The 26,010-nt window shown below is 47.4% G+C and overlaps 1 protein-coding gene across 10 annotated transcripts in view; it reads left to right on the top strand.

Moving 5' to 3' along the window:
- Nucleotides 1-26,010, top strand: part of AHDC1 (AT-hook DNA binding motif containing 1) — a 269,420-nt gene that overhangs the window by 223,897 nt on the left and 19,513 nt on the right. For all 10 annotated transcript variants that reach the window (XR_015750451.1, XR_015750450.1, XR_015750452.1 and 7 more), the window contains 2 exons: nucleotides 13,872-13,909; nucleotides 16,626-21,670. Coding sequence is in view for 4 of the 10 variants with exons in the window: in XM_087970680.1 (XP_087826806.1) it covers nucleotides 13,872-13,909; nucleotides 16,626-21,628 (5,041 nt within the window). In the remaining 6 variants the exon portion in view is untranslated. The remainder of the gene's footprint in view (nucleotides 1-13,871; nucleotides 13,910-16,625; nucleotides 21,671-26,010) is intronic.

Raw genomic sequence — 26,010 nt, 5'->3', positions numbered from 1 at the left:
CCAAGTCACGCCCACCACCTAAGTCACACCCACAGAACCGGTTGTTAAAAAAGTTGAATCCCACCCCTGAATTAAACCTGCCTGTTATGAAACTCCAAACTTTCAAAATGCATGTCTTTTCATGCATTGAAATATATTAAAAGTTTGGAGTGCAATAGGGCCTTTATTGATCGTTTGCTTCTCAAATATTTTGGGTGGGTGGAAGCTGAAAAGGGTGGAGGGCAGTTCTTATAGGTTAGAAAGATCAGACAGCAGGTCACGGGAAAGACATCTGCTAAAACCCTGGGGAAGAGCTGCCTGTCCAGATAATTTATGCATTGCTGAGTCCGATTGGGACAATACCTTGACGGGATCAATAGGAAGTCTACAAAATAATGGCATGCTTTTTACGAAAAAAAAATATTTTGCTGGAAGAACAGGGTGGAAAAATCGTGGCTGGTATTCAGGCCACATCTGCAGTGGGTTACTTCCAGACATTTATCCTGGATCATATCCGATATGGAGCTGGTGTTCAGTAACACCGGGAATTTCCAAAAGCTAAGTGGGATAAAGAAACAAACAAACGACTATTGGACCCTTCCTTATTTAAAATAGGACAGTCTGGAACTGAGCAAACTTACCTTCTTGGAAACTTGAAAGCTTCCAGCTGTCGTAAACTTCTGAAGATTGCGCTCCATTTCGTTAGACGAATGAATTCTTAGGAGATTTAAAAAAAAAAAAAAAAAATCAATAGTTCAGATTCCTTTGTAGCTTTTGCAGCAAGAGATTTACATGGCTGCCTTTCTGAAAACATCGAGCGTTAAGCAAGCCTTCTGTTGAGTTAATAAAGATATTGCCTCCAGAAATTTGGAAGTTATTTTCTCATGGCTACCATCTTGCTTTCCTTTCTACTGGGCTGAGCAAGCTCAGCCAATAGTCTGAGTAAAGGCAAGTTACCAATAAAGGAGAATATCTGTAACTCGGGGTTGAAATGTGGGGTTCCTGATGCTCTCTGAACTGGCTTGTTTTCTTGCAGATGTTTTATTACCATTAACTGAGTAACTAGCGCTCAGTTACCTAGTTAGGGTAATGAAACGTCTGCGAGAAAAGGCAAGTCCTTGTTTCTAACAAGATATATATTCTGATCAGTGGTGAGTTGCAACCGGTTTAACAACTGGTTCGGTGAGCGCGCGCCTCGCTTTGCATGCGTGCGCGGCGTTTAAAAAAACCCGCCCATTTTAAGCTTCAAAACTTGCCTTCTAGGTCAGCGCTGGTGAGTAAAACAGCTGAGGCACGGCAACCTGCTGTCGTCGGGATGGGAGTTGGGGGTGATTTTTTTATTTTATTTTTTTCCAGATTTTGTTCTATTGTACTTTGTTAATTTATTCAATTCTTTTTGTTAGTTTATATTGGTTTTTTTATTTTAAATATGGTTTTACATTCTGTAAGCCACCTCGAGAAGCCATGGGCGAATAGGCAGCAATATACATTCAATAAATAAATAAATAAATCCGCTATAGCAATAGTACTTAGGCTTATATACTGCTTTATACCGCTTTACAGCCCTCTCTAAGCGGTTTACAGAGTCAGCATATGGCCCCCAATAATCTGGGTCCTCATTTTATCCACGTCAGAAGGATGGGAGGCCAAGTCAGCCTTGAGCCTGGTGGGATTTGAACTGCCAAATTGTAGGCAGCCAGCAGTCAGCAGAAGTAGCCTGCAGTACTGCACTCTAACCACTGCGTCACTGTGGTGGTTGTAAGCTGAAGACTACCTGTACATATATATATATATATAATTATATTATATATTAATATATATATATACTGTCTCACCTTTCTTCTTAAAAGATGAAAGAGTACAAACTCACACAAACACAGGCAGGCAAGCTGGCTCAAACTTCACAGAATTAATTCTTTGGAACTGATAACGCTCTGCCTGCCAAGTCCGAACTGATAACATGTAAAAAGCTACTTACAGAAAATTACAAGGCAGACCACAAAAATCATTCACAAAGCAAACCTGAAGTAAGATCAAACTTTGTCCCGTACAAAGTTCCAGCCGACAACACACCCACTTTTATCCCCTGTGGGGTGTGGCTCAATGACTCAGCTCACTCTCTGACCCTCCCACGCCTCCTACGTTGCTGCTCACGTTTCTCCCTACGACGCTGCCTAGGATCAAGCCAACATTCTTCCTCTTGACTCCCTGTCGGGCTGCTCCAATATGCCTTCCTCCTGATTAATCTCAGGCTGTTCCTCTTGGTTGTCTGATGAAACCTGAGGCATTATCAGGGAGGAAGGCATTGCCAGAGAGGAAGGTCCTGGGGAGGAAGGCATTCCCAGTTCCTCCTCCTCATCTTCCAAGTCCTCTTCCTCTGACAGCACAGGCTCGGGAATCAGAGCCACAACATACATACATATACATATACATATACATATACATATACATATACATATACATATACATATACATATACATATACATACACAGACACAGACACAGACACAGACACACATACACACACACACACACACACACACACACACACACACATATATATATATATATGGATCTTTGGTTATTAGGGTTTTCTCCCGCGTAAGATTGGAAGTATCTAGGCAACGTTTCAATGAAGTCTCATTCATCATCTTCAGACTTGTGTTTTCAGCTCTGTGCTTCTCAGAGTGATGTGAGCTTGCAGCTGCTTCTTCCTTTTAACTGCTAGTGGGGTGTGACTTGATTGGGTGGGGGCTTGGCTGTGTTCTGATTGGGTGGGGGTGTGTTATGTATGTATGTAAGTATGTATGTATGTATATATGTATATATGTGTGTTGTATATATATATATATATATATAAGCCTATGATGGCAGATGAGATTCTGCTGAAATATACAACTTTAAAGAACTACAATGATGGGAAAATACCAACCAAGCCGACACCATACATGTAAGTACCAGAAACTTAAGAAAACATATATATATATATATATATATATATATATATATATATAAAGTTTTCATGGGTACTTACATGTATGGTATTCAGCTTTGTTCGGGTATTTTCCCACGTCATTGTGGTTGTGCTTTTAAAGTTGTAGCAACGTTTCGGCAGAATCTCATCTGCCATCATCAGGCTTCTGTATTGTGTCTGTATTTGAATCCCATCACTGGCTCCAAGTTACGACAGACTTTCCTGGGGTACTTACGACCTGGTTCCAAACTTCCGACAGCTGCCTGCAGCCCATCCCTCATGATCATGTGACTGCATGCCAAGTGCTTGGCAGCGCCCCATGGTCACATGACCATCTTTTATGGCTTTTGTTGAAAACCGACAACGGTTTTGGCAAAACCATCCCATAGCAAACCATTGATTTGTTTAATAAGTAACACAACAAAAGTTTGTACAATTGAGTCGGTCACTTGGCGACCCATTTTGCAATCATCACAACTTACAACTGTGATGGACAGCCTCCAATATAGTCATAAGTCAAGGATTATCTGTAACTAACTTTTCATGAGGCAGTTTTCTGTTTTTCTAGTACTAAATTACTCTGATATTGTCCCTGAAGAAGTTGGTTGGACAAAGGATTAGAACTGAACTGGCGGAGAGCAAAGCATTAGGAAGTCTTGGTTGTTAGAATGCAAAATGTGACTGGAGTCCCAATTATGTAGAAGCCTTCCTGTGTTTCATTCACATGTGACTGGAAGGCCCAGCTAATCTTGGCTCCCTGAAGCAAACACCAATATGGACTACTTCATTACTACAATTCTGAATGCATGCCCAGATGTTATTACAAGCCCATGAAAAATAGTTTATGCCTTTTGAGAGGATACAGCGTGCATTAAAATCATTCCCCAGTTCTGCTATGGAGACCATCACATGCACAGCAGCAGCCCATAATTGTCTAAAGGGGCATATGCGAGTCAATGGAAGGTTGCACCTTAACCAGGGTTTGCGTTTTTTTTTTATAAAATTAACAGTTTGAAAAACAGCTGCTGAGACTTGAGTTTCAATGGCATAAATGTCCTTGTCACAGGAAAATAGAATAAAATCTCCTCCGAGTCCTGATTTCCGGTGATCTATGTTGACTCATCTTGACAGCAACATAGAAGTGGTTTGCCATTGTTTTCTTCCAGAAATACTTGCTCCTAAGATTTATGTTCTGAATCAGCCTTCAACAACCTCCTGACATCCAGTTTTAACTGTAACTTAACAGAATAACAAAATAACAGAGTTGAAGGAGTGTTGGAGGACTTCTAGTCCAACCTATCCCATTCTGGACAAATGGCTGTCCAATCTCTTCTTTAAAAATTCCAGTGATGGATGTCCCAAAGGTGCTTTTTCAAGAGGCAACTGGACTTTCTGGTTTTTCTTTGAAGACGTTTAGCTTCTTATCCAAGAAGCTTATCTAAGAAGCAAAACGTCTTCAAAGAAAAACCAGAAAGTCCAGTTGCCTCTTGAAGAAGCACCTCTAGGACAACCATGACCTGGATCGCTGAGAATCTCCATAAACAACTCCAGTGATGGAGCACCCACAACTTCTGGAGCCAAGTTGGTCCATTCTAAATCTCAGGAAATGGCTCTTTAGTTCTAGGTTGATTCTCTCCTTGAACTTGTACCTGTGATGACCCGGAGTGTAACACAAATGTAACAAAATCCAAAACGTAAATAAATGTCCTTTAAATGCCTCCAACTTGGCCCCACTGTTCAATAATTCTCAGTTGGAGATAAAACATACTCAAAAATAGTCTTCAGAAGAAAGCAATACAGTCCGAACTTAATGAGCAGATAGAAGTGAAATAAAAAACCAAACAAACTACAATGATGAAATTTCCACAACGGACCAGGATAAGTAATTACCAAATTCAAGGAGATAACAAGGCACGGTCTGTTGGAAGGACAACAACCAAGATAATTTCAGCCCAAAATAAAACACAACTCTGTGCTTTAACTGTCTCTCTTATATACTAGTCTCTCCAGCTGCAACCAATGAGGGGGATCATGACCGCTTCCTCTCTCGTAAGCCAAGTTGTTTCCTTCTCCATTCCTCCCTGTGTGACCTAGGATGAAGAGGGCATGGGCCTGGTTCTTCTGACTGCCCAGCCGGCCTCTGCCCTTCCCTAGCCTCCTCCACAACCTCCGGACCCACACCTCCCTGTCGGCTGTTCCTCCTCTCCCTCAGAGTCCAACTCTACCAAGGGCACAACAGAACCACACCTAGCCAGTAAGAGTCCATTCCTAGGCCATCTGCACCAAGATAAGGATGATGTCCTATATGGATCAGGATTTAGATACCTTCACCATCTCCTTTTCCCAACTATTTCTTCTTGTCCAGTAAGATATGGCAGAAGGAAATCTTTTGGGGGTCCCTTCATTGAGGGAATGGTATCAGCCAAGATCGTGAAGGCAGGTCCTTTTCAACTGCTGCCCCTTTCTCTGGAATTGCATCCCCCCACAACTCTGCTGAGTTTCAGAAACATTATCAATGCCGTCCTAGCAAGACCTGGGGATATATGTGCTCTAACCTCAGGGGTGGGATGCTACTGGTTCTGCCCGGCTCTATAAAACTGGTAGCTCTGAAGAGCAGCAGACACCGAACTGATTCTGTATTTGCTGCTGTTTGGCCCACCCGCCTTCCCGGGCTCTTACCTGTCCTTTATTTCCTACTTTTTCAACTTCAGCTGCTTTGCCCGGCACAACTGCGGTTGAAAAAGCAGGAAAAAAAGAGGCTTTTCAAACGCTGTGCACCTGCGCAGTGCTTTTCAGCTGTCTGGGTGGCACAGCTTAAGGTTTTTTTACACACGCGCGTGCGCGAAACATAGTCACCGAACTGGTGGTAACCCCGGTTGAATCCCACCCCTCTCTAGCCTCGTTCTTTCTCACAGCCTGGGGTGTTTGTTTTAAATTGGGTTTTGTTTCCCTGGGTGTAGAAGTGAGACTTGCGAATGTTGGATGTTATTATTCGTTTGTCGATGTTACAGCCTGACTTGCAGTAGTTGGTTGCTCAGAACCCATAGCAATCAGAGCAGTTTATGAACCAAATCAGTAAATACCTAAATAAATAATCCTCCTTCAATCTGCTTGCATTCTGATCAGACGGGGACCATTCTGTAGGTGTGGCTAACGCTAGATTTTTGTATTAATTTTATGATTGTACAGTCACTGATGCTAGACATGTCTCTCCTACTTCAGCCTCTTACAAGTGGGAGTTGGTATGACCCAAAGTTCTCCATACAAAACAGCATCTCGAAGGGAGAAGTCTCCCTGATGTGCCCATTTGATGAGCAGAACATGCTTTCCTATTAGAGATAGTCCTTGACTTATGACCATAATCTCTCTGAAGCTTTCAGCCCTAAATATTTGGGGCTTCTGTAGAGAATTTGTATAATTAAGCCCAAAATTTCTGTTTGCTAAGAGAGACATTTGTTAAGTTTGAGTTTTGCCCCATTTTATGTCTTTCCTTGCCTCAGTTGTTAAGTGAATCACTGCAGTTGTTGAGTTAGTAACCCGGTTGTTAAGCAAATCTGGCTTTCCCATTGAATCTGCTTGTCAGAAGGTCACAAAAGGGGGAATCATGTGACCCATGACACCACAGTCGCCATACATATGAACCAGTGGTGGTGTTCTTCCGGTTCAGCCCGGTTCTGCCGAGCTGGTAACGCCGATGAGCAGTGGAGACGGAACTGGTTCTCTCCACCGCTCCGCTGTTGGGCCCACCCGCCTGCCTGGGCTCCCATGCTCACCTGTATCCCCTGCTTTTGAAGCGCAGGTGCTTTGCGCATCACAGCAGATTGCTGCGCGGCAGCTGCTGAAGCAACCGGGAGAGTGCAGGCTTGCAGGAGGTGAGCTGGAACGCCTCTGCGCCTGCGCAAAGTGTGCATTGGGCGTGCGTGCACGTGCAAAGGGTGTGCGTGCGCCCACCAAGCCACGCCCACCGAACCGGTGATAAAATGTTTTTTTGAAATGCACCATTGATAGGAACCAGTTGCCAAACTTCTGCATTCTGATCGCATGATCATGGGGATGAGGCCAGGGGTGGGCTTAGAATTATTTTAGCAACGGGTTCTCTGCCCGGTTGCTGGGTGGGCGTGTCCACGGTGGGTGTGGCCTAGTCGGCTTCCTGTATCAGGGCGGGGGGGGGGGTTGCCCGCCCCAGGCTCCAGAGGCTCTCTGGAAGCTAGAAACTGGTCCATTTCTGGCGTTCCCAAACTTCCAGGAGGCCTGTTTTTCACCCTCCCCGAGCCTCTGCGCACACCCTGCACTTACCTGCGTCCAAAACGGGCCACCTGGGGACTCCTGGGAGGGGAGGGGTGGGCGGGGCCAGCCAGGAGTGGGATTTGGGAGTTTTCCAAACTGCACAGAATCTTACCTAGGGGCTCTCCCTGCGAACCCCCAGCAGCCCACCCCTGGATGCGGCAAAGGTCATAACTCTGAAAAACTTAAGTCCCTTTTTTTCAGCACCGTTGTCACTTTGAATGGTCACCAAAGAAACCGTTGTGAGACAAGTTATATGGTCATACAAATCCCCTCCGGCGGCCCCAAATATTTAGGGCTGAAAGCTTCCGAGACAAACGAGCCTTTAAAAAAAGAATCATTATTGGGCATCTGCCAGAGCAGGAAACCCACTCGTAGGCATGGCGCGTTTCCCATTTTGGTCCCAGGAAAAGCCTGCGGGGAGAGATAGTTTTGTCGCGTGGTGAAGGTTGTCAGGCTAGAAACTGGGAGGCAGGGAGTTCTAGTACAGTCTCGGGCACGAAACCAGCTGGGTGACCTTGGACCCGGCTCTTTTTTTTCTCAGCTCGAGGAAGGAGGCAATGGCGACCCCCTTCGGGAAGCATGCCAAGAAAACGGCAAGGACTTCGTCAGGCCGTTGATCAGGTGTCAACGTCAGAGGTGGCATTCAGCAGGTTGTGACCAGTTCTGGTGAACCAGTAGCAGAAATTTTAAGTAGTTCGGAGAACCAGCAAATCCCACCTCTGACTGGCCCCGTCCCAGTGGTGGGATTCAAAAATTTTTTACTACCAGTTCTGTGGGTATGGGTTGGTGGGCGTGGTGTGGCTTGGTAGGTGTGGCAGGGGAAGGATAGTCTAAAATCTCCCTTCCCTCCGCACCTCACTAACCTGCTTTCCAGCTCCGTTCTCCTGTGCAAGGCAACCAAAGGAGACCCAGCCAATCAGCTGGGACTCAGGAGGCAGAGAATAGATGGGGGCGGGGCCAGTCAGAGGCGGTATTTGCTGGTTCTCTGAACTACTCAGAATTTCCACATCCGGTTCTTCAGAACTGGTCAGAACCTGCTGAATACCACCTGCCCCCCACCCCCCGGTCTATTCTCTGCCTCTCGAGTCCCAGCTGATCAGGAGAACAGAGCTGGAAAGCAGGTTAGTGGGTTGGGGAAGGAATGGGGGATTTTGCAGTATCCTTCCCCTGCCATGCCCGCCAAGCCGTGTCCACAGAACTGGTAGTAAAAAATTTTTTGAATCCCACCACTCAATGTTGACTTGAAGGCACCATCAAAGGTTCTGTTACCTGGAAGAGTTTGGCCACCCTAATTTTCTTTGAGCAGACCAGGAAAAGGGGCTTTCTAAATAGGAAAAGGTTCAGGAGGAATCTAGGAATTACCTGGGTTAAGTCTGAGGCAAAATCTTCAGGCCTGCGTATTACACACACACACACACACACACACAGAGAGAGAACTTCTCTCTGCTCAGAAGAAAATTGCAAACAAAGGCCTTCCATTCTTCCTCTCAGTGGCTCCCCATCTGTCCTCCTTTTCTTCCTTCCAGACCCCAGGCGAGGGGAGGTGCAGGCCGGTGTAACTGATCCATTTTTAAAACCTTCCGTGCCAGGTGCATGCTTTCTCAGCCAGGTTTCAGCAGGCTGCCCCTCGGCAATTATGCGCATGCACACATACACACAAAAGGCAAATGCACAAAGGTTGCCTCTTTTTTTTTTTGGTCAGACCAGAATAGTAGAACAGCCAGGTCAGAAAGTTTAAACAAGAGAGTAGGAATAACTTCGGGAGGACTTTTTAACCATTTCACAGACCTGGCAGGAAATTCTGTGGCTCATTAGAGACACCTAGTGGAGATGGGCCACTCAAAGCCTTCTGCCAAAGGTGACTGGAGGCAGGACGCTTGGTATTGGTCTGGAGCACCCATCGCACGCTGATTTCTTAGGATCACAGTGGGTTGTTCCTTTATCTGTGGAGTTGTTCCTTTATCTGTGGAGCTATGGGGTAATCTATGCATTGAATCAGAAGATGAGGTCCCCATTTGTATCAGGGTGATTCCCTCCTCCCAACATGATAGATAGATAGATAGATAGATAGATAGATAGATAGATAGATAGATAGATAGATAGATAGATAGATAGATAGATAGATAGACAGACAAACAGACATATGATAGGTAGGTAGGTAGACAGATGATAGGTAGGTAGGTAGATACCATAGATGGATAGACACCGTAGATGACTGATGGGTAGGTAGGTAGATAGACTGATAGACAGATGATAGGTAGGTAGGATAGGTAGACTGTTAGACAGATGATGGATGGATGGATGGATGGATAGACAGACAGACAGACAGACAGACAGACATATGATAGGTAGGTAGGTAGATACCATAGATGGATAGACACTGTAGATGATGGGTAGGTAGATAGGTAAATAGACAGATAGATGGTAGGTAAGTAGGTAGGTAGGTAGATATCATAGATGGATAGACACCATAGATGACTGATGGGTAGGTAGGTAGATAGACTGATAGACAGACAATAGGTAGATAGATGATAGGTAGGTAGATAAACAGACAGATGATGGATGGATGGATGGATGGATGGATGGATAGATAGATAGATAGATAGATAGATAGATAGATAGATAGATAGATAGATAGATAGATAGCAGGCAGGACAATTTCCTTTTCTCCTATGTTTCTCCATGAGATATAACCTACACCAGTTGAATGGTTGCCTGTGCCAGCCCAAGGCAGCATTTTTGGGGGCTGCAATGGCATCTTTGCCTTTCTCTCCCTTTCCTGGTCTTAATCTACCCCAGCGTAAATCCAAGCAGAAGGACACGAGCCGCCTTGGTCTACAGAACTGTGCCATGCATTTGCTAGAGACTACATGGCTGACTTCCGAGCAAGCCTGTGAAGTTGCTGAAATCTTTGCGGGGTGGAGAACGGCCCTCTTTGGGGTAGGGGGTGGGGGATAAATGTTATTCAGGATCTTCATGGCGATTGGATTTTTAAAAGGATTTTATTCCCCGTGACTCTCAAACTCTAAACAGGCTGTGATCAAACCTCCTACCATCTTTAAAGAGTCCCAGGAGATGACGATGTTTAGCATTTTCCCCCTGCTGTTTTCTCCATTTAACACCTCTCCTCCTACCCCCACAGAAGCTGCTTTTCATTTTGCAGCTGAAGGGGAAAGTATCCTTATCACGCCTCGGGTCTGCCTGTCTGCCTGTCTGTCTTGCAAAAAATAAAAAATGAAAGAAAAGAAAGAAAAACAGCAGATTTTTAGATGGGAAAAACAGCAGTAGGGGAGGGTTAGATTAAAAAAAAAAAAAAAACAACCACCAACCCTCTTTCCCAGCACAGTTGTCCCAGTTGAAATCAAACTGTTCTGCACTGGCTTTAGATGTTTTCAAAATCAACAATAAATCTGGTTTCCCGCATCACATCTGTTTTGGCCCGCCTGGTGTTTTTGGTGAGAAATGAGGATGTTCAAAAGCAGCATCAGATCCAGATACCTTAATGATGAATTCTATTAAAATACATGAGCTTTTGAAGGCTCTCTTGCATGAGAGCTGAGAAGGAAGAAGAAGAAAAAAAAGGAGAGAAAACAGCAGTCAGGGTATTCCTCCCAGGTGGGACAATAATCAAAATCTCAAGTGGAAGCCTCTACACCAAATATTCAAGAGTTGAAATGCTCCAGTTTTGCAGTGCGAGGCAGATAACCCCTCCTCTATTTGACTCTTCTTGGAAGAAATACCCTTCTGGGTTCAGTTCCAAGTGGGGGGAAAAGACACTGGAAGTTGCTTGGAAAGAAGGTTTAATGGTGGACAGGACCACCTGCCTGGGAGCTCCTGAGCAAAAAGGGAAGAGATGCCGAGAGTCCCCTGGTTTCATACCCTCCGTTGGGTCGCACCTTACTATTTCCTGTTCCTGTGTAAGAAATGTATCCCATTGGCTGTCAGACTCCCAGGGGCGGGGTCTTAGCTAACTTTGTAGACTTCATCTGGACCACATGGCTTCACCTAAGTCAGGGGTGTCCAACCTTGGCAACTTTAAGACTTGTGGACTTCAACTCCCAGAATTCCTCAGCCAGCAAAGCTGGCTGAGGAATTCTGGGAGTTGAAGTCCACAAGTCTTAAAAGTTGCCAAGGTTGGACACCCTGACCTAAGTGATGGCTGATGCAACCTTCTCAGGTGCCAGGTGGTGAGATGGGTAATCCTATCATGTCCTGGAGGGTCATGTCTTAATCCCATCACCCTGGAGCTGAAGGGGGAGGGAGGGCAGGGAGCTGCATGAAACTGCTTCGTCTTTAAAACATGTTTCTCCTTTTCTTCATCCGGGGAAATATAATATTCTGCCTTTTAAATATTTCCTAGAATATTCCATTCTCCTAGGAGAGGGGTGGGTGCTAACTTTCTACACTCTCCTGGTGCCCCATATATCCTCAAAAACCATTGATCAGCAACAGTGGGTTATTTGGGCAGTTTTCCCCTGCTCTCTCTCTCTCTCTTTTTTAATGCTATCGATTTTGAGGGTCATGTTCCCCACCATTCTCTCTCTTGCAGGGGGTGTTATCCCTAGAGACTTGAGAGGATGAGCATCCTCTCAAGGTAGACCTGGACTCACGATTGCAATGGAGCCTAACATTTCCATTGCTAAGCAAGACCATGGTTAAGTGAGTTTTACCCCATTTTTACAACCCTTCTTGCCACCGTTGTTAAGCGAATTAGTGCAGTTGTTAAGTTAGAGTGGGGAGAAATATCCATCTGGTTCACTTCCAAGTTGGGAGAAAGACACTGCAAAAATGGAGGCTGATTAGAAAGATGGTTTACTGATGAAGCAGAGCCACATGGGTGGTTCCGGTGCAGCCAAACCACATGGAGTTGAGAGTGGGTGGCTTTTACACCTTCTCTTGGGATTTGCACTTGAGCTTCCTGTTCCTGTGCAAGAACATGTATCCCATTGGCTGTTGTAGGGGTCATCGCTAGCTCTATAGGTTGCCTCAGGTTTGATTGAAGTTTGGACTCTGATGCAATGTCCTTGGTAGATTGTGCAATGTAGCGAGCTCTGCTGCTAGTGGGTTAATCCTATTATGTCCTGGAGGGTCATGCCTTAATCCCATCACCCTTGAAGCTGAAGGTCTTTTGTTTTGTAGATAGGATGGTCCAGTCTTTAATGGACACAAAATATCTGTTTGGGGGGGAAGGGAGCTGGGGCTGAGTTTCTGTCTCCTTTAAGATTTCTATTTCTCTTTTAGGGGAAATATTTTATCCTGCCTTTTTTAATATCCCTCCAAATATTTCATTCTTCTAGGAGAGGGGTGGGTGCTATCTTTCTACATTCGTAAGACATTTGTAAAGTCAATCGGGCTCATCAGAAGGTTGTGACACCGGGGCACGGCAACCGTCATAACTATGAACCAGTTGCCAAGCTTCCGAATTCTGATCACATGACTACAAGGATGCTATACAACCGTCATAAGTGTGAAAACTCCGTTGGAACTTACTAAACAGTCACTAAACAAATGGTTGCAAGCCGAGGTTGTAACCCCACCTTTAAGATCAGTGCAGTTGGCATAAGCCTCAGCTGAGGTGCCCGGATATGTTGGGAACTGTGGTCTAACTCATATGGAAGTTGCCAAGATGGGGGGAAACGGACATAGAATGTCTATGGAGATTCTCAGTCATCCAGGTCATGGTTGCCCCAAAGGTTGACTCAGCCTTCCATCCTTCCGAGGTGGGTAAAATGAGGACCCAAAATTGTTGGGGGCAATAGGCTGACTCTGTAAACCGCTTAGAGAGGGCTGTAAAGCACTGTAAAGCGGTATATAAGTCTTAGTGCTATTGCTGTTTTTCAAAAGGCGACTGGACTTTCTGGTAATGACATGGAATGTTCTTGAGAACTTAAGGTTTACAAGTTGCTCAAGTAGTACCTTCACTGTATGTTGACCAACTTGTTCCAGTCCTTCTGATGAATTCCGAGTCATTGTAGTCAGTGTCCTTCTGTCTCTGGATCTCTGCTCTCTTCCATTCCAGTAGATCTAATGGGGCATCGGGCACCTTTAGAGTATGTTGCAAGGTTTCTAGTTACTCTGTCCAGGGGTAGAAGTGGCGTGGTATAATAAGGTCTCCTGCTTGATCAAGAGGGTTGGACTAGAAGATCTCTAATTCTATTATTTTGTTAAAACTCTGATGTCTGATGCAGCAAAGCTCCCTGCTTGGAGGAAAAACTGAGTGTTACAACCAATTTCAAAACCAAAAAAAAATATATCATAATTTTAGACTGGAACTTTCTGAGTTGTCCTTCCTGCACAGACAGGAATGCTGGTATGATCTTGTGATTAGCCAGCAACATGAAGTCCCAGGACTGTCAAAGCTATTTTTGCTTAAGCCAGAGAGTAGTACCTTCTCCTGGGTTGTTCTTTGGCCATCTGCAACTGATCTGGACTTCCTAAGCAAGATACTCTATTCTCTAGATCTAGCCGTGTTTCTGACCTTATCACTGAGGCAAGGGTCTTGGCTGAAATAGAAGTAGACGCCGATTTGTGCCACCCTTGCTCTGCAGAAGAACCGTGAGATTGGTAGACTGACTAGATCAAGCCATGCTAATCTTTGGTTGATGATTTTTCCCCCTCTTCTTCTCCACAGAGAATTCAAGTGTAACAGCAGGAGCAGCAAAACAGAAGGTGAGTTGTGAAATGTGGATTTTGTGTTGCCTTCTGTTCCCAAGAGATAGCAGTGGAACAAACAAGAATGGAAGTAGTAGCTTCAGGGGTCTTTGACATACTTAGGTTTCCCTGGCATTTTGCACGAAGCACAGCCTGGGCTTACAGCATTGCTTCCTTGCACCTGGAAAAAGAAAAATTAGTATTAATGTGGTTGATGTTTTCTCAAATAGCATCTAGTTACCTTTGGGGATGCTTACTGATGTAGTCGTAGGGAGATCTTGGATCTTATTTGTGACCCCAATTCTTGACATAGTTCACCCTTCTGATCTTGCACCAATGATCTTGTATTATACTGTTTTTGGATATCCCAGTAGCAATAGCACTTAGATTTATATACCGCTTCACAGTGCTTTACAGCCCTCTCTAAGTGGTTTACAGAGTCAGCCTATTGCCCCCAACCATCTGGGTCCTCATTTTACCCACTTCGAAAGGCTGAGGTCAACCTTGAGCTGGTGAGAATCGAACTGCCGAACAGCTGGCAGTCAGCAGAAGTAGCCTGCAGTACAGCATTCTAACCACTGCACCACCATGGTATCCAGTACTTGGATTCAATATGATCAAAAGAGGGGAGTAGGAATCTCTGACAAGCCACAGTACAAGTGGAGAACATCCCAAACTTTCTAGGTCTCTGCACCCAGCTTTCCATCATGCTCAGGGAACCCCTATAATAAGGGAGCCATTCCCTTCGATTGGGGGATCCTATCCCACCAGGAGGCTTCTATATCCCCACCTCTTCTGTATCCCCATTCTCTTCTTCACCCATAGGTGGCAGAGCAGTGATCTTCATGAGTTGAGGTTCGGATCTGTGGACAGAGGGCCCAATTACTAGCCTGAAGGAGAATACCTGTCTACAGATCTACTCCATGCCTGCATGCGTCATGGAGACAAAACGTGGTGCCAGCATGCTTCTAATGGGTGGTAGTGCCTGGAATGATAATCACAACAATCACTGTTCTGCTCATTTATCTTGGGCGTTATGCAGCAGGAAGCACATCTTTACTAGAAATGAGGTCACTTCAGGGAAGAGCTCCTGCACACATTTCTGTGGAATTTGCACATGAGAACTTCCTGGCAACTTATGCCCTTCCTGGCCATCAGTTCTTCTTGCCTTCCCCTTTGTCACCATTCAAGGCGTCCATAATATGTGTCACCTTGCCGTGTGACAGGGCCACTTCTCCTTGGTAATGCTAAAGGGCACAGGGGAACTTAAATATAATCTGTAAAGCACTTAAGCGTCTTTCAACTAATGTAAGGCCATGATTAGATCATTGTCTCACTCCCTTCTTTTCTTCCTAACCCCTTCATTTCCCCTAGTTTGGCACTCCCTAGGTATCATACTTCAACTTCCATCATTCCTGGGTCAGAAGTGAGGGGTGACTAGTATTGTAGAGGAGAGTTTTGGAAGTTGTCATGATTGGGAAAATTTTGTTGTACAATTTCTATCTACATAATCCACATTGTGCATAATCATATCATGGAAGAATGAGACATGGAGTTTATTACAAAACCCAGCTTGTATGAAGCTGAGAAACTGTTTATATCTGGCACACAAATATTCTGCCCCTATGAAAAACTGATAGGTTGGGCTTGCTCCCTGGTCTAAAAAGTTAGGAGATCCTCCACGGTTATCTCCACAGAGGTTTGATTGATAACAGTAGAGCAGGGGTCCCCAAACTTGGCAACTTTAAGACTTGTATACTTCAACTCCCAGAATTCTGGGAGTTGAAGTCCACAAGTCTTAAAATTGCCAAGTTTGGAGACCTCTGGAGTAGGGGGTCCCCTAATTTCTTAGGCAAGGGGGCAAGATCAACCTACAAGGGGCAGAATATTTGCATGGTAGATACTTTGATTGGGGCAATGTTCACACACACACCCTTTCTACCCATGAAGACAATAGTGTAGACTTGGTGGAAGTGTATGTGTTTGGATGGTCTCATCCGTGATGTCTATGCAGCTCCTTCAAAGTGATGGAAGAACAGAGCTAAAAAAATCTGTCCCATTTGGCCACCAACAAATTTAAACTGTCTTCTCTTTTTCTGTGATGACAGAGGAGGGAATGGGCAAAACCGCCTGTCTTTCAGTCATTGGTGGAGGGGGAGAATGCTTGGAAGGTGTATCTGCTTCTTCCTTGCGGTGTCTCTTCTAGCCCGAGTAGATCAACCCAATGGTAGCTGCATAAAGTACATTATGAAAACCTGATTCCAAGCTTTAAAATTTCCTCCTCCAGTCATGTTAGCTCAGGAATTCTGGGAGTTGAAGTCCACAAGTCTTAAACTTGCCAAGTTTGAAGACCCTTGAGCTATACCATGAAAATAGACTCGAGGCAAGTTGTGGGAAAGCTGCCAAAAAATGGTAACCCAGTTTGAAAGGTCTACCTATCAAGTAGTGTCGGAAAACTCAAAAGAGGGTACAATTTTTGGCAATACTTACTATACATTGATTTTTTTTCATAATGTGCAATATTTTCCCTGGCTTGTAATATTATTCTGTGATGCTTTTTCTGCTCCCAGTAGTATCACAAAGATATGTAGAGAAGAGCGGGAGAAATGTCCCATGGGGTGGGTTAACCGTTTCTTCATTTCACCAAGAAAAGAGGGGAATGGATATTTCAGACTTGGTGGCAAACCCAGCACTGTTGCCAAGGAACTTAACGTCTTCCCGCTTCCTCTTCCAGGCCCAGGCAGCACATTTCCAGACGTCCATCCAAGCAATTGTTCCACCAAGAGGCATGCAAGTGAAGATGAGCTGAGGAAGCGGCTGAAATCCCAGGGGTCAGCATTACTGTCAACCGGAGGTGCTCTGCGCAGCACTTCCTCTTCTGACTACATCCAAGAGCCAAAGTTCTTTCAGTCAGGACATCCTGGGCAAAAGACATCTGGGTGCCTGGCAGAGAAAGCCTTGCCGTATAGCATGCTCAGCTTCCCCGAAGGCTCTTGCACTGTATTAAGTCAAGAGCACAAATCTAGTTCCTTACATCATACAGAGGCAGCCGAGCGGTATAAAAGCCTCCATATCCAGAGCGGTGTCGAGTCTGAAGACTTGCTGGCATCCGGTGTCCCTGCCTGCCCTGCTGACGTCCAAGACTTGGAGGAAACCACCACACAAGATAGAGCTGCCAAAACTTTCTCCAATGCCACATTGGCCTCGGGGAGGTGTAACATCGACAGCATCATCTCCCTGTTGAAAAGCAAGTGTGGCAACGGCAGAATCAACCTCTACCCTGTGGTGCAGCTCATAGACATTATGAAGGACATTGACCGACTCTCCCAGGACCTGAAGAGCTGTGGCGTCCACTTAGACTGCAGTGGCTTGCAATTTGATAGCCACCTGCCGCTTAGTGAGGAAGGCCGGGGACAAGGTCTTCATTATAGCTTCTACTCCTCCCCCATGTTGGCCAACAGCATCCGCAGTCCCGAGGAGCTGGCAGTGCAAAGCAGCACCAAAGCTGAGCTCCTCAAGCAGACCCAATCTGGCCATTATGCGGGAGAAACAGAAGGGGACACTCAAGGTGCCCAGGACCAAATCAGCCAGAGAAGTCCTGTCCTGAAGGCTCCTAGTAGCCTTGATGAAGCTAGCTCCGAGTCTGAGACGAATGATTATCCTGAACTAACCAATACGGATATCCTAAGCGAACTGGCTTCTTTGGCCTGTCCAGAACCTCAGTTATTAGATCAGCATTCGGAATCCCACCGTCAGCTGCTAGAAAGCCAAGGGGCTGAGTCAAGGTCTCAATTAATTGACTCACAGTCTCTAGAGCACCAGCCCCAGCTAGTAGATTCCAAGTCTCTGGAGCCACCTCCAGAACCGTTGGCCCTGCAGACAGTGGATCCCTTGCCTGCACCGCTGGGGCTGCAGCCTCTGGAACCTCTGGAGCTTCAGACTTTAGAACCTCTTTCTGAGTCACTATCACTCCAGTCCCTAGAACCCCTTTCTGAGCCTCTAGGGCTCCAGTCTTTAGGGACCCTGGACCACCAGTTGCTTGATTCCCAGTCCCAGCTCCTGGATCCAGAGGCCCAGCTGCTTTCACCTTTGCCCAAGTTGCTAGACTCTCAGCCCCATCTGGGAAGGCAGGAGTCTTCAGGAGAACACTCGCTACAACCTGGAGCCCGCCTTGGAGGCTGCTCCTTAAGAGGAGTAGTAAGGCGAGGGGCTGGGCGGGGAAGGGATGATCACAGGAAATATGCTCTACGGAGAACAGATAAACCAAAGATACTCTGTCGTCGTCGTAGGGGAGGCCGAGGGCAGCGAACAGAGATTGTCACTGACAGCCAAGTCCTCCCCGTGGCTGTACCAGTGGAGGTGGTCATGGCGCGACCAGAAGAAGCTAGGATGCCAGTGACCACCATTGCAGCAAATCAAGTAGCAGATCCCATGGTTTCCACTTTGGAGTCAGAAGATGGCCAGAAGGCTGCCGCCCTCCTGAATCCCCCAAAGCCCAAATGCCGTGGCATACGTCGGATGGTGGTAAAGATGGCCAAGATTCCCGTCTCTCTTGGGAGGAGGAATAAGACGACGTACAAGGTCTCCTCCCTCAACAGTAGCTTGAATGTAGAAGGCAAAGAGGTTGCAATCTCCCCTTCTTTAGAGCCCACTCCACTGCTGAAGATGAAAAACAATGGCCGGAATGTGGTGGTGGTCTTTCCTCCGGGAGAAATGCCCATCATCCTGAAGCGGAAGAGGGGAAGGCCTCCCAAAAACCTGATGCTGGGGCCCTGCAAACCTAAGGAGCCTGCCCCAGAAGTGAAGAAACGGAGGAGGAGGAAACAGAAGTTGGCATCCCCACAGCCCTCTTACGTTGCAGACACCAATGACAGTAAAGCGGACTATTCAGATGTACTGGCCAAGCTAGCTTTCCTCAACCGCCAGAGCCAGTGCTCCGCTCGTTGCTCCCCACCCCGCTGCTGGACCCCAAGCGAGCCCGACTCCATCCACCAGGCTCCTGACACTCAGAGCATCTCCCACTTTTTGCACCGAGTACAAGGCTTCCGCAGACGAGGCGGCAAAGGAGGTGGGTTTGGGCGTGGAGGGAGCCACTCTGCCCGTTCCTCTCGTTGCTCCTTCAGCGACTTCTTCGAAGGCATTGGCAAAAAGAAGAAAGGGGTCCTGGGGACAGCCATGCATGTCGATCCCACTCATCCCCGGAAGAGAGGCCGTCCAGAGCCGGACCCCATGGAGAAGCCCAAAAGAAAGAGGCGATCTCGCAAAAACGGGGTCTTGTTTCCTGAGCAGAACCCCAGCCAGAACTTCAGTGATGGGTCCTCAGAATGGTGTGGAGAAAAAGAAAGTCTTTGGATGTCCCACCAAGGACACCTTTCCGGTCAAGCCAACAGGAATTGCAGCTACCAAGGCAGCGATTCCCGGACCTTCCACTCCTCAACCGTGGAGTCAAGTTCTTCAAGCCGAACTGGTTTTTATGGGGGGAGCAATCCATCATCCCAGTCTGAACTCAGCCAGGAAAGGCAGAACCTTTTCACGGGCTATTTCCGTTCCCTGTTGGATTCCGATGACTCCTCTGACCTGTTGGACTTTGCCCTCTCCAATTCTCGCTCTGCCTCACGGAAATCCTCAACCACATATACAGCTCCGCCTAATGCTATCGCAACCCAGAGAGGCATGGCATCTTACTCAAGCCGGGGTGGGAAAGCCACACCTTCTTCCACCACCACAACCGTCACGAGCGAGGTGCCCTTCCACACAGTCAGCCGGCAGTCGTTCCCTCCCAACAGAGCAACAGGCTACAACCTGTCCCAGGCTGCTTCGGAGTGCCGTGACCCAGATGCCTTCCAGAAGCTGGCATCTCTCTCGGCTGTCTCCAGGTCTCCCACTACTCACTCCACCACAGCCTCCAGTTATGCACAATATGGCAACTATGGCAGTACTGGAGGACAAAGTGTGACTCCTGCCAGCTTGTTTCAGCAAGGGAAGTCCTACCACACCACCCAAGACTGTCCCAACAACAAGGATTGCAGCTTCACCTATGGTGGTGGCAACAGCCTGCCCTCCTCCCCAAGCAGTGCCCACAGCGTCAGCTACACCCAGCAGACTTCAGGGCCCAGCATGTCCCTGAGTAAGCCCTCTTTCTTCAACAGCTCTGATCCCAGCCAGTTCTCCAGCTCGTCTCACACCCCCATGAGGTGTGACAGCCGGGCAAGCACTGTATCGCCAGGGGGTTACATGGTCCCTAAGAGTTCAATCCCCTTCCAGCCCTCACCGGAGAACTGTAGGCAGTTTCCTAGTGCCTCTCAATGGGCTTTCCGGCAAGGTTATGGCCTGGACTGGAACCCTGAGTCCTTCAGTCAACTCTACAATCCGGGCTTTGACTGCCACATCAACGAACCCAACGTCATCCTAGACATCTCCAACTATACACCCCAGAAGGCCAAGCAGCAGACGGTCTCGGAGACCTTCTCCGAATCCTCCTCCGACAGTACCCAGTTCAACCAGCCATCAGGCTACAGGAGGGCCAACAGTGAGGCTTCGTCTAGCGAAGGGCAGTCCAGCCTCTCTAGCTTGGAGAAGCTGATGATGGATTGGAACGAGTCTTCTTCAGCCCCAGGTTATAACTGGAACCAGAGCGTTTTATTCCAAAGCAGCTCCAAACCAGGACGGGGCAGGCGAAAGAAAGTGGACATATTTGATACTGCCCATCTCAGTTTCTCCACGGGGGGCTACCCCTCCAAGAGAGGGACTGGTGCTCGGCAGCCTCGGGGTTCCCGGGGCGCCTGCACCTCCAAAAAAGAAAGAGGCACAGGCAAAGCTAAGTTCCCCACCAAATCCCAGTCGGTCAACCCGCTGTTTCAAGACAGCACAGATTTGGGGCTGGACTACTACAGCGGGGACAGCAGCATGTCCCCTCTGCCTTCACAGTCCCGGAGCTTTGGGCTCAGCGAACGCGATCCTTGTGACTACACAGGGCCCTACTCCATGAATCCTTCCACGCCTTCGGACGGCACCTTTGGGCAAGGGTTCCAGAGTGACTCGCCCAGCCTGGGGCAGACGGACTTGGAGAACACCCTGCCCCACCAGCTGGCTGCCCCGCCCTCTCAGCAGACGGTGTTCGAAGCCAGCTTGCAGAAAGCTTTCTCGCCCAACTGCTCCCCCACCCTGGCCTTCAAAGAGGACTTGCGGCCCAGTGACATCCGGAAGCTTCCAGCCTGCGACTCGCTCAAACATGGCATCGCTGGGGTGGCCGGCTTGCCCCACTCGGCCCCCCACATGGCCTGCCGGGACCTCTCCATGTCTCAGCCTCACTATGATTCTCCCAGCTGTAAAAACCCCAGCTATTGGTATTCGCCCACGGCCAGCACCCGCAGCCCCCCCTACGACAACAAAGCCGGCGTGGGCATGCTGCTAGACTTCATGGGGAGGAGTCCCGAGGCTTCTTGCCTCAACCCCCATTTGACCAGTCCCCCCAGCAGCAACCCTTCCAAGAGCGAGAAGGAGCCCATGGACATGGCAAGGGTTCATCACCGAGGAGCCTATATTTGCCCCTTGATGAATGACTTAAATATCTCCCCGGTCCCGAGAGACTCGATGCTGCCGCTGCAGGACAACTATAGGTACCCCAGCTTTGCACCCCAAGGGCACCCAATCATGACCGCACCCCAGAAGAGCGCGTTTTTGGGTCCAATGCTAGAACAGCATCCCGAGGACACATTCACAGTCACCTCCTTGTAGTGTCATCTGAAGTGCCAACCAGACACGAGGTTTTGTTTCAGGGTAGGTGCCTGAGGAAGAGCTGGGGAGGGGAGTGGGGGGGGTGCTTTGAGGAAGTGCGGGGATAGAGTGGGCTTGGGCTTGGAGGCTCATTGTCGTCATGCCGATGGGGCTAGCAAAGAGGCTCACGGCACAATGGGGGAGGAAAACAAATGAATAGGTTCCCTCCATGGGTGGTTTTTGGGAAAAAAAGGACCTTTTGTAACGGTAGACACCAACTCAGATACCAACTGGCAAATGGCTCTTGGACGGGAGTTTGAACTTAGGGCAGTGTTTCTCAACCTCGACCTCTTGAAGAAGTGTGGCTTTCAACTGGAGAATTCCCCAATAATTCAGCCGACATTTAAAGTCATGTTGGCTGGGGAATTCTGGGAGTTGAAGCCCTCACAACTTAAAGGGGCCAAGGTTGAGGAACACTGCCTTAGGACGATGCCAATATAGGTAGCCCTTGAGATGGGGCCACAACTGAGCCCAACATTTCCGTTGCCAAGCAAGACAGTGTCCCGTTTTACAACCTTTCTTGCCACAGTCATTAAGCGGATCGCTGCAGCTGTTAAGTTAGTAACACGGTTCTAAAGTAAATCTGGCTACCCCATCGATTTTGCTTGTCAGAAGGGCACAAAAGGTGATCATATGACCCAGAGACACTGCAACCATCCTAAATGCAGGCCAGTTGCCCAGTGCCCGAATTTTGATCACGTGGCCCATAGGTCATAAGTGCAATGGTCATAAGTGTGAAAAATGGTTATCAGTCACTTATGTTTTCAGTGGCATTGTGACTTTGAAGAGTCAGTAAACGAATGGTTGTACGTGGAAGGTTACCTGGAGCAAGTTCTCCTGCAGGCAGAGGTTTTACATACGCCCCACGCCCTTTTCCAATAAATCAAACACCATCCAAAAGGAACAGAAACCTTGTAATGCTTTTACAAAATAAGTAGCTGTGATAAGCACAAGCCTTGCCAAACTGTGTGAGACTTGCCAAAAGATAACAGACAAGAAATAATTTATAATACAAAAATCTTCAAATACAAACTCAGGATACTGGAATGTCCAGGAGGCTGGAATTTTCAAAACGTCTTTGCCTTCTGCAAAGTATGTTTGTTTCACAGCTGGCTTTTATCTTCTTGAAGAAGGGGCCATTACCTTGCAGCCTTACTCCCGAGTCGCCCATGCTGTTGTAGCTGCTCTTTCCTACACTGCTCTTTCCTACACTTGGCACAGGCTCCTCGGGAACCTCCTCATCACTGCTGCCAGCCCCCACAATCTCTGAAGGCAGCGGTCCACTCCCTTATGGTCCTGGCCCCTCATCTGAGTCCTCGCTCTCCTCAGCTGTCCGCACCTGCTGCCGGCTAACCACAACAGCCAATCCAGATCAACGTTGTAGATCACGTGTCAAATTCAAGGCCCACGGGCCAGATCCGGCCCACCGGGTGATTAGATCTGGCCCGTGGGGCCACCCTGGAAACAGCAAAGGATCCGGGCCATGGTGCCTCTGCCAGAAAAAAACGGAGCTCCATTTTCGCTGTCAGGGGGTTGCAGCAGGCCGAAAACGGATCATGATGGCCGTTCGCGGCCTCCCCGAACTCTGTTTTCGATGGCAGAGGGTTGCAGGAGGCTGTTGCAGCTGAAAACAGAGCTAGTGAGCCTGTTTTCGCTGGCAGAGCTCTTGGGCCACCTCAGGCATCCCCCAACATGAGTGATGTCGTGCTGACCATGCCCACTCTGGCCACACACCCCCAAGGTCAAACACAACCCTGATGCAGCCCTCAATGAAATCGAGTTTGACACCCCTGGTGTACATCTAGCAAGCAAATTTGGAGCTCCAGAAGGTGGTGATGAACAGCTCACACGAACAGCCACCAAGACCAGAAGCTTTGTTTTGTTATCATGCCAGCTTTTTTTAAAATGAAAATAATTTTCTCAGCAATAAAGTTAGGTGAATCAAGAATCCTAGAATTGTCACCCTTGAGTTATGCTGACTCGTAATCTGCCTATTATTGCAAGTCCTTAAAAAGGGGGGGGGAAGGTATTATATTAACTAATAACCACTTTAGATGTGACCACAAAGAGTCCACCCAGTTTAGCAATATTCTTTCCAAAGATTGCTCATATAACGTCATATAGCCCATTGAATCACAAACCTTTTTTTAGCTGACCACGTTGTACAAACTCAGCCTGTGGCTAGTTTATGCTTCAGGGTCTTGTGCAAATGTAGAAAAGTGGATTCATTCCATAAGTCGTGGTCAAGTTAATCAGGAATAAACATGTCATGCAAACGTCTACGGAGAATCTCAGTCATCCAGATCATGGTTATCCCAAAGATGTTTTTTTTTTTCCAAAAGGCAACTGGACTTTCTTGGTTTTTTCCTTTCAAAACGTTTCGCTTCTTATCCAAGAATCTTCTTCAGTTCTGGATGAGAAGCGAAACATGTTCAACTTTAAAAAAAAACAACAACAAGAAAACCCAGTTGCCTTTTTTTGGGGGAAAAAACACCTTTGGGATAACCATGACCTGGATGATTGAGAATATGTCATGCAAACATAGTCCGTAAAAGATCTTCACAACAGAAGCTCCTGGTTCACCTTTCCAGAGAACATCCTTTCAAAATTACAGGAAAGCTATATTTACAGGTAGTCCTCCATTTAGGAGCAGAACTGGGATGAAAATTTCCATTGCTAAGCAATGCAGTCGTAAAGCGTGACACGGTATGACCCGCATCACTTAGCGATGACAATCCTGGCAGGCACTGTTCCGTTGTTAAATGAAGCCAAGCCAAGCCAAGCCATTGCAGGCTTGGTACCTCCCAGCCCTGAGCCTTGGGTAATGTGTCAGGCACAAAGAAATCAGGCCCCCTTATTAAGTTCCACTTAAAATCATTTGTTGCTCATGCTACGCAGGTAGTCCTTGACTTACGACCACGATGGGTTCCCCAAGCCAGACAGTTGTGAGGTTTGCCTCATTTTACAACCTTCCTTGCCACAGTGGTTAAGCAAGTCACTGCTTGCCATTGTCAGAAGTGAGTAACACGATAGTTAAGTGAACCTTGTTTTCCCATTGACTTTACTTGTCAGACATGGCAAAATCCCACAACCTCAGAACACTGCAGTGGTCATAAATAGGAACCAGTTGCCAAGGGTAACTGGGTAATTTGGATCGTGTGGCTGTGGGGATGGTGCAATGATCAGAAGTATGAAAATAGTCGTGTCACTTTTTTCAGTGCCATTATAACTTTGAATGCTCACTAAAGGATTGGTAGTAAGTCAAGGAAGAAATCACAAGAATCTAGTAACTAATGATTGTGGCTAAATTAACACTAGACAAGAGTTAATGGAATTCAAGAGGAGTTGAATTCAGACCATGTATAGGAACGTTAATGACTCCAGGCTGATTCCCGTCTTGACGCTGCCTCCAGGTTCTGTCTGTCCTGCTATATACAGTAAGCTAAAGCAATGGCTGCCAACTGGTGGTCCGGGAACCACTGGTGGTCCGCAAGAAAATTTGGTGGTCTGCAGAGAAATGCCCCCCCAAAGCACTCCCCCAAAGCAATTAATCCAGGCTGCACAGGAACACAAGGTTGTGCCACCCACATGGCCTGCCCACCCAGTGGCCCCCACCCTTCGCCTGAGTGTGCAAACCTTACCTTGAGTAAAGTCATCCCGGAGCAGCTCCTCCAGTCCACGGCAGGCCGGTACACCCAGGTGGAGGAGCAGCTGCTCCGGGATGACCAAAGGGCCAGTCCTGTGACTACTGCAGCTCTGGAATATGGGACCGACTTTCCCACCAATGTCAGCAAGCCACCTTTAGTCAAAAATCATATTAGTGGTCCGCAGGATTTAAAATTATGAGTTTGGTGGTCCCTGAGGTCCAAAAGGTTGGCAACCCCTGAGCTAAATTGCCTCCTGTTCAACTCTCCCTCCTAGCCTATCTCTCCCCATTTCTGCTCTTTTGGCTGCTCTGCACACGGCCTTATGGGATGGCGAGCAACCCCAGAACCATGTGGCTATGAAGCTGCTTGCCACACTGCAGCTCAGGGACTTCTTAGAGCAGGGGTCTCCAACCTTAGCAACTTTAAGACTTGTGAACTTCAACTCCCAACTCTGGGAGTTGAAGTCCACAAGTCTTAAAGTTGCTAAGGTTGGAGACCCCTGTCTTAGAGCACCGTAGCTGCTGGCCCTGGGCGGCCATCTTCCCCAAGCCTTGCGAAGGAAACTGCCATCCAAGACCTTGGGACAGCCAACTGCTTTGCAAAGGGTCAGGCTGGCAGCAGAATTCGACTAGGATGTCGGGCTGCGAAGCGCAGGGGGTCAAAAGGCTTAGCTAGGGGGAAGGTAGACAGGTGGGA

This window comes from Notechis scutatus, chromosome 8 (assembly GCF_049901735.1).
Source record: "Notechis scutatus isolate UNSWTSFEM ecotype Mainland chromosome 8, rNotScu1.2, whole genome shotgun sequence".
Taxonomy (NCBI): domain Eukaryota; kingdom Metazoa; phylum Chordata; class Lepidosauria; order Squamata; family Elapidae; genus Notechis; species Notechis scutatus.
Note: the sequence above shows the minus strand (reverse complement) of the source record. Positions and strands in the feature narration are given on the sequence as shown.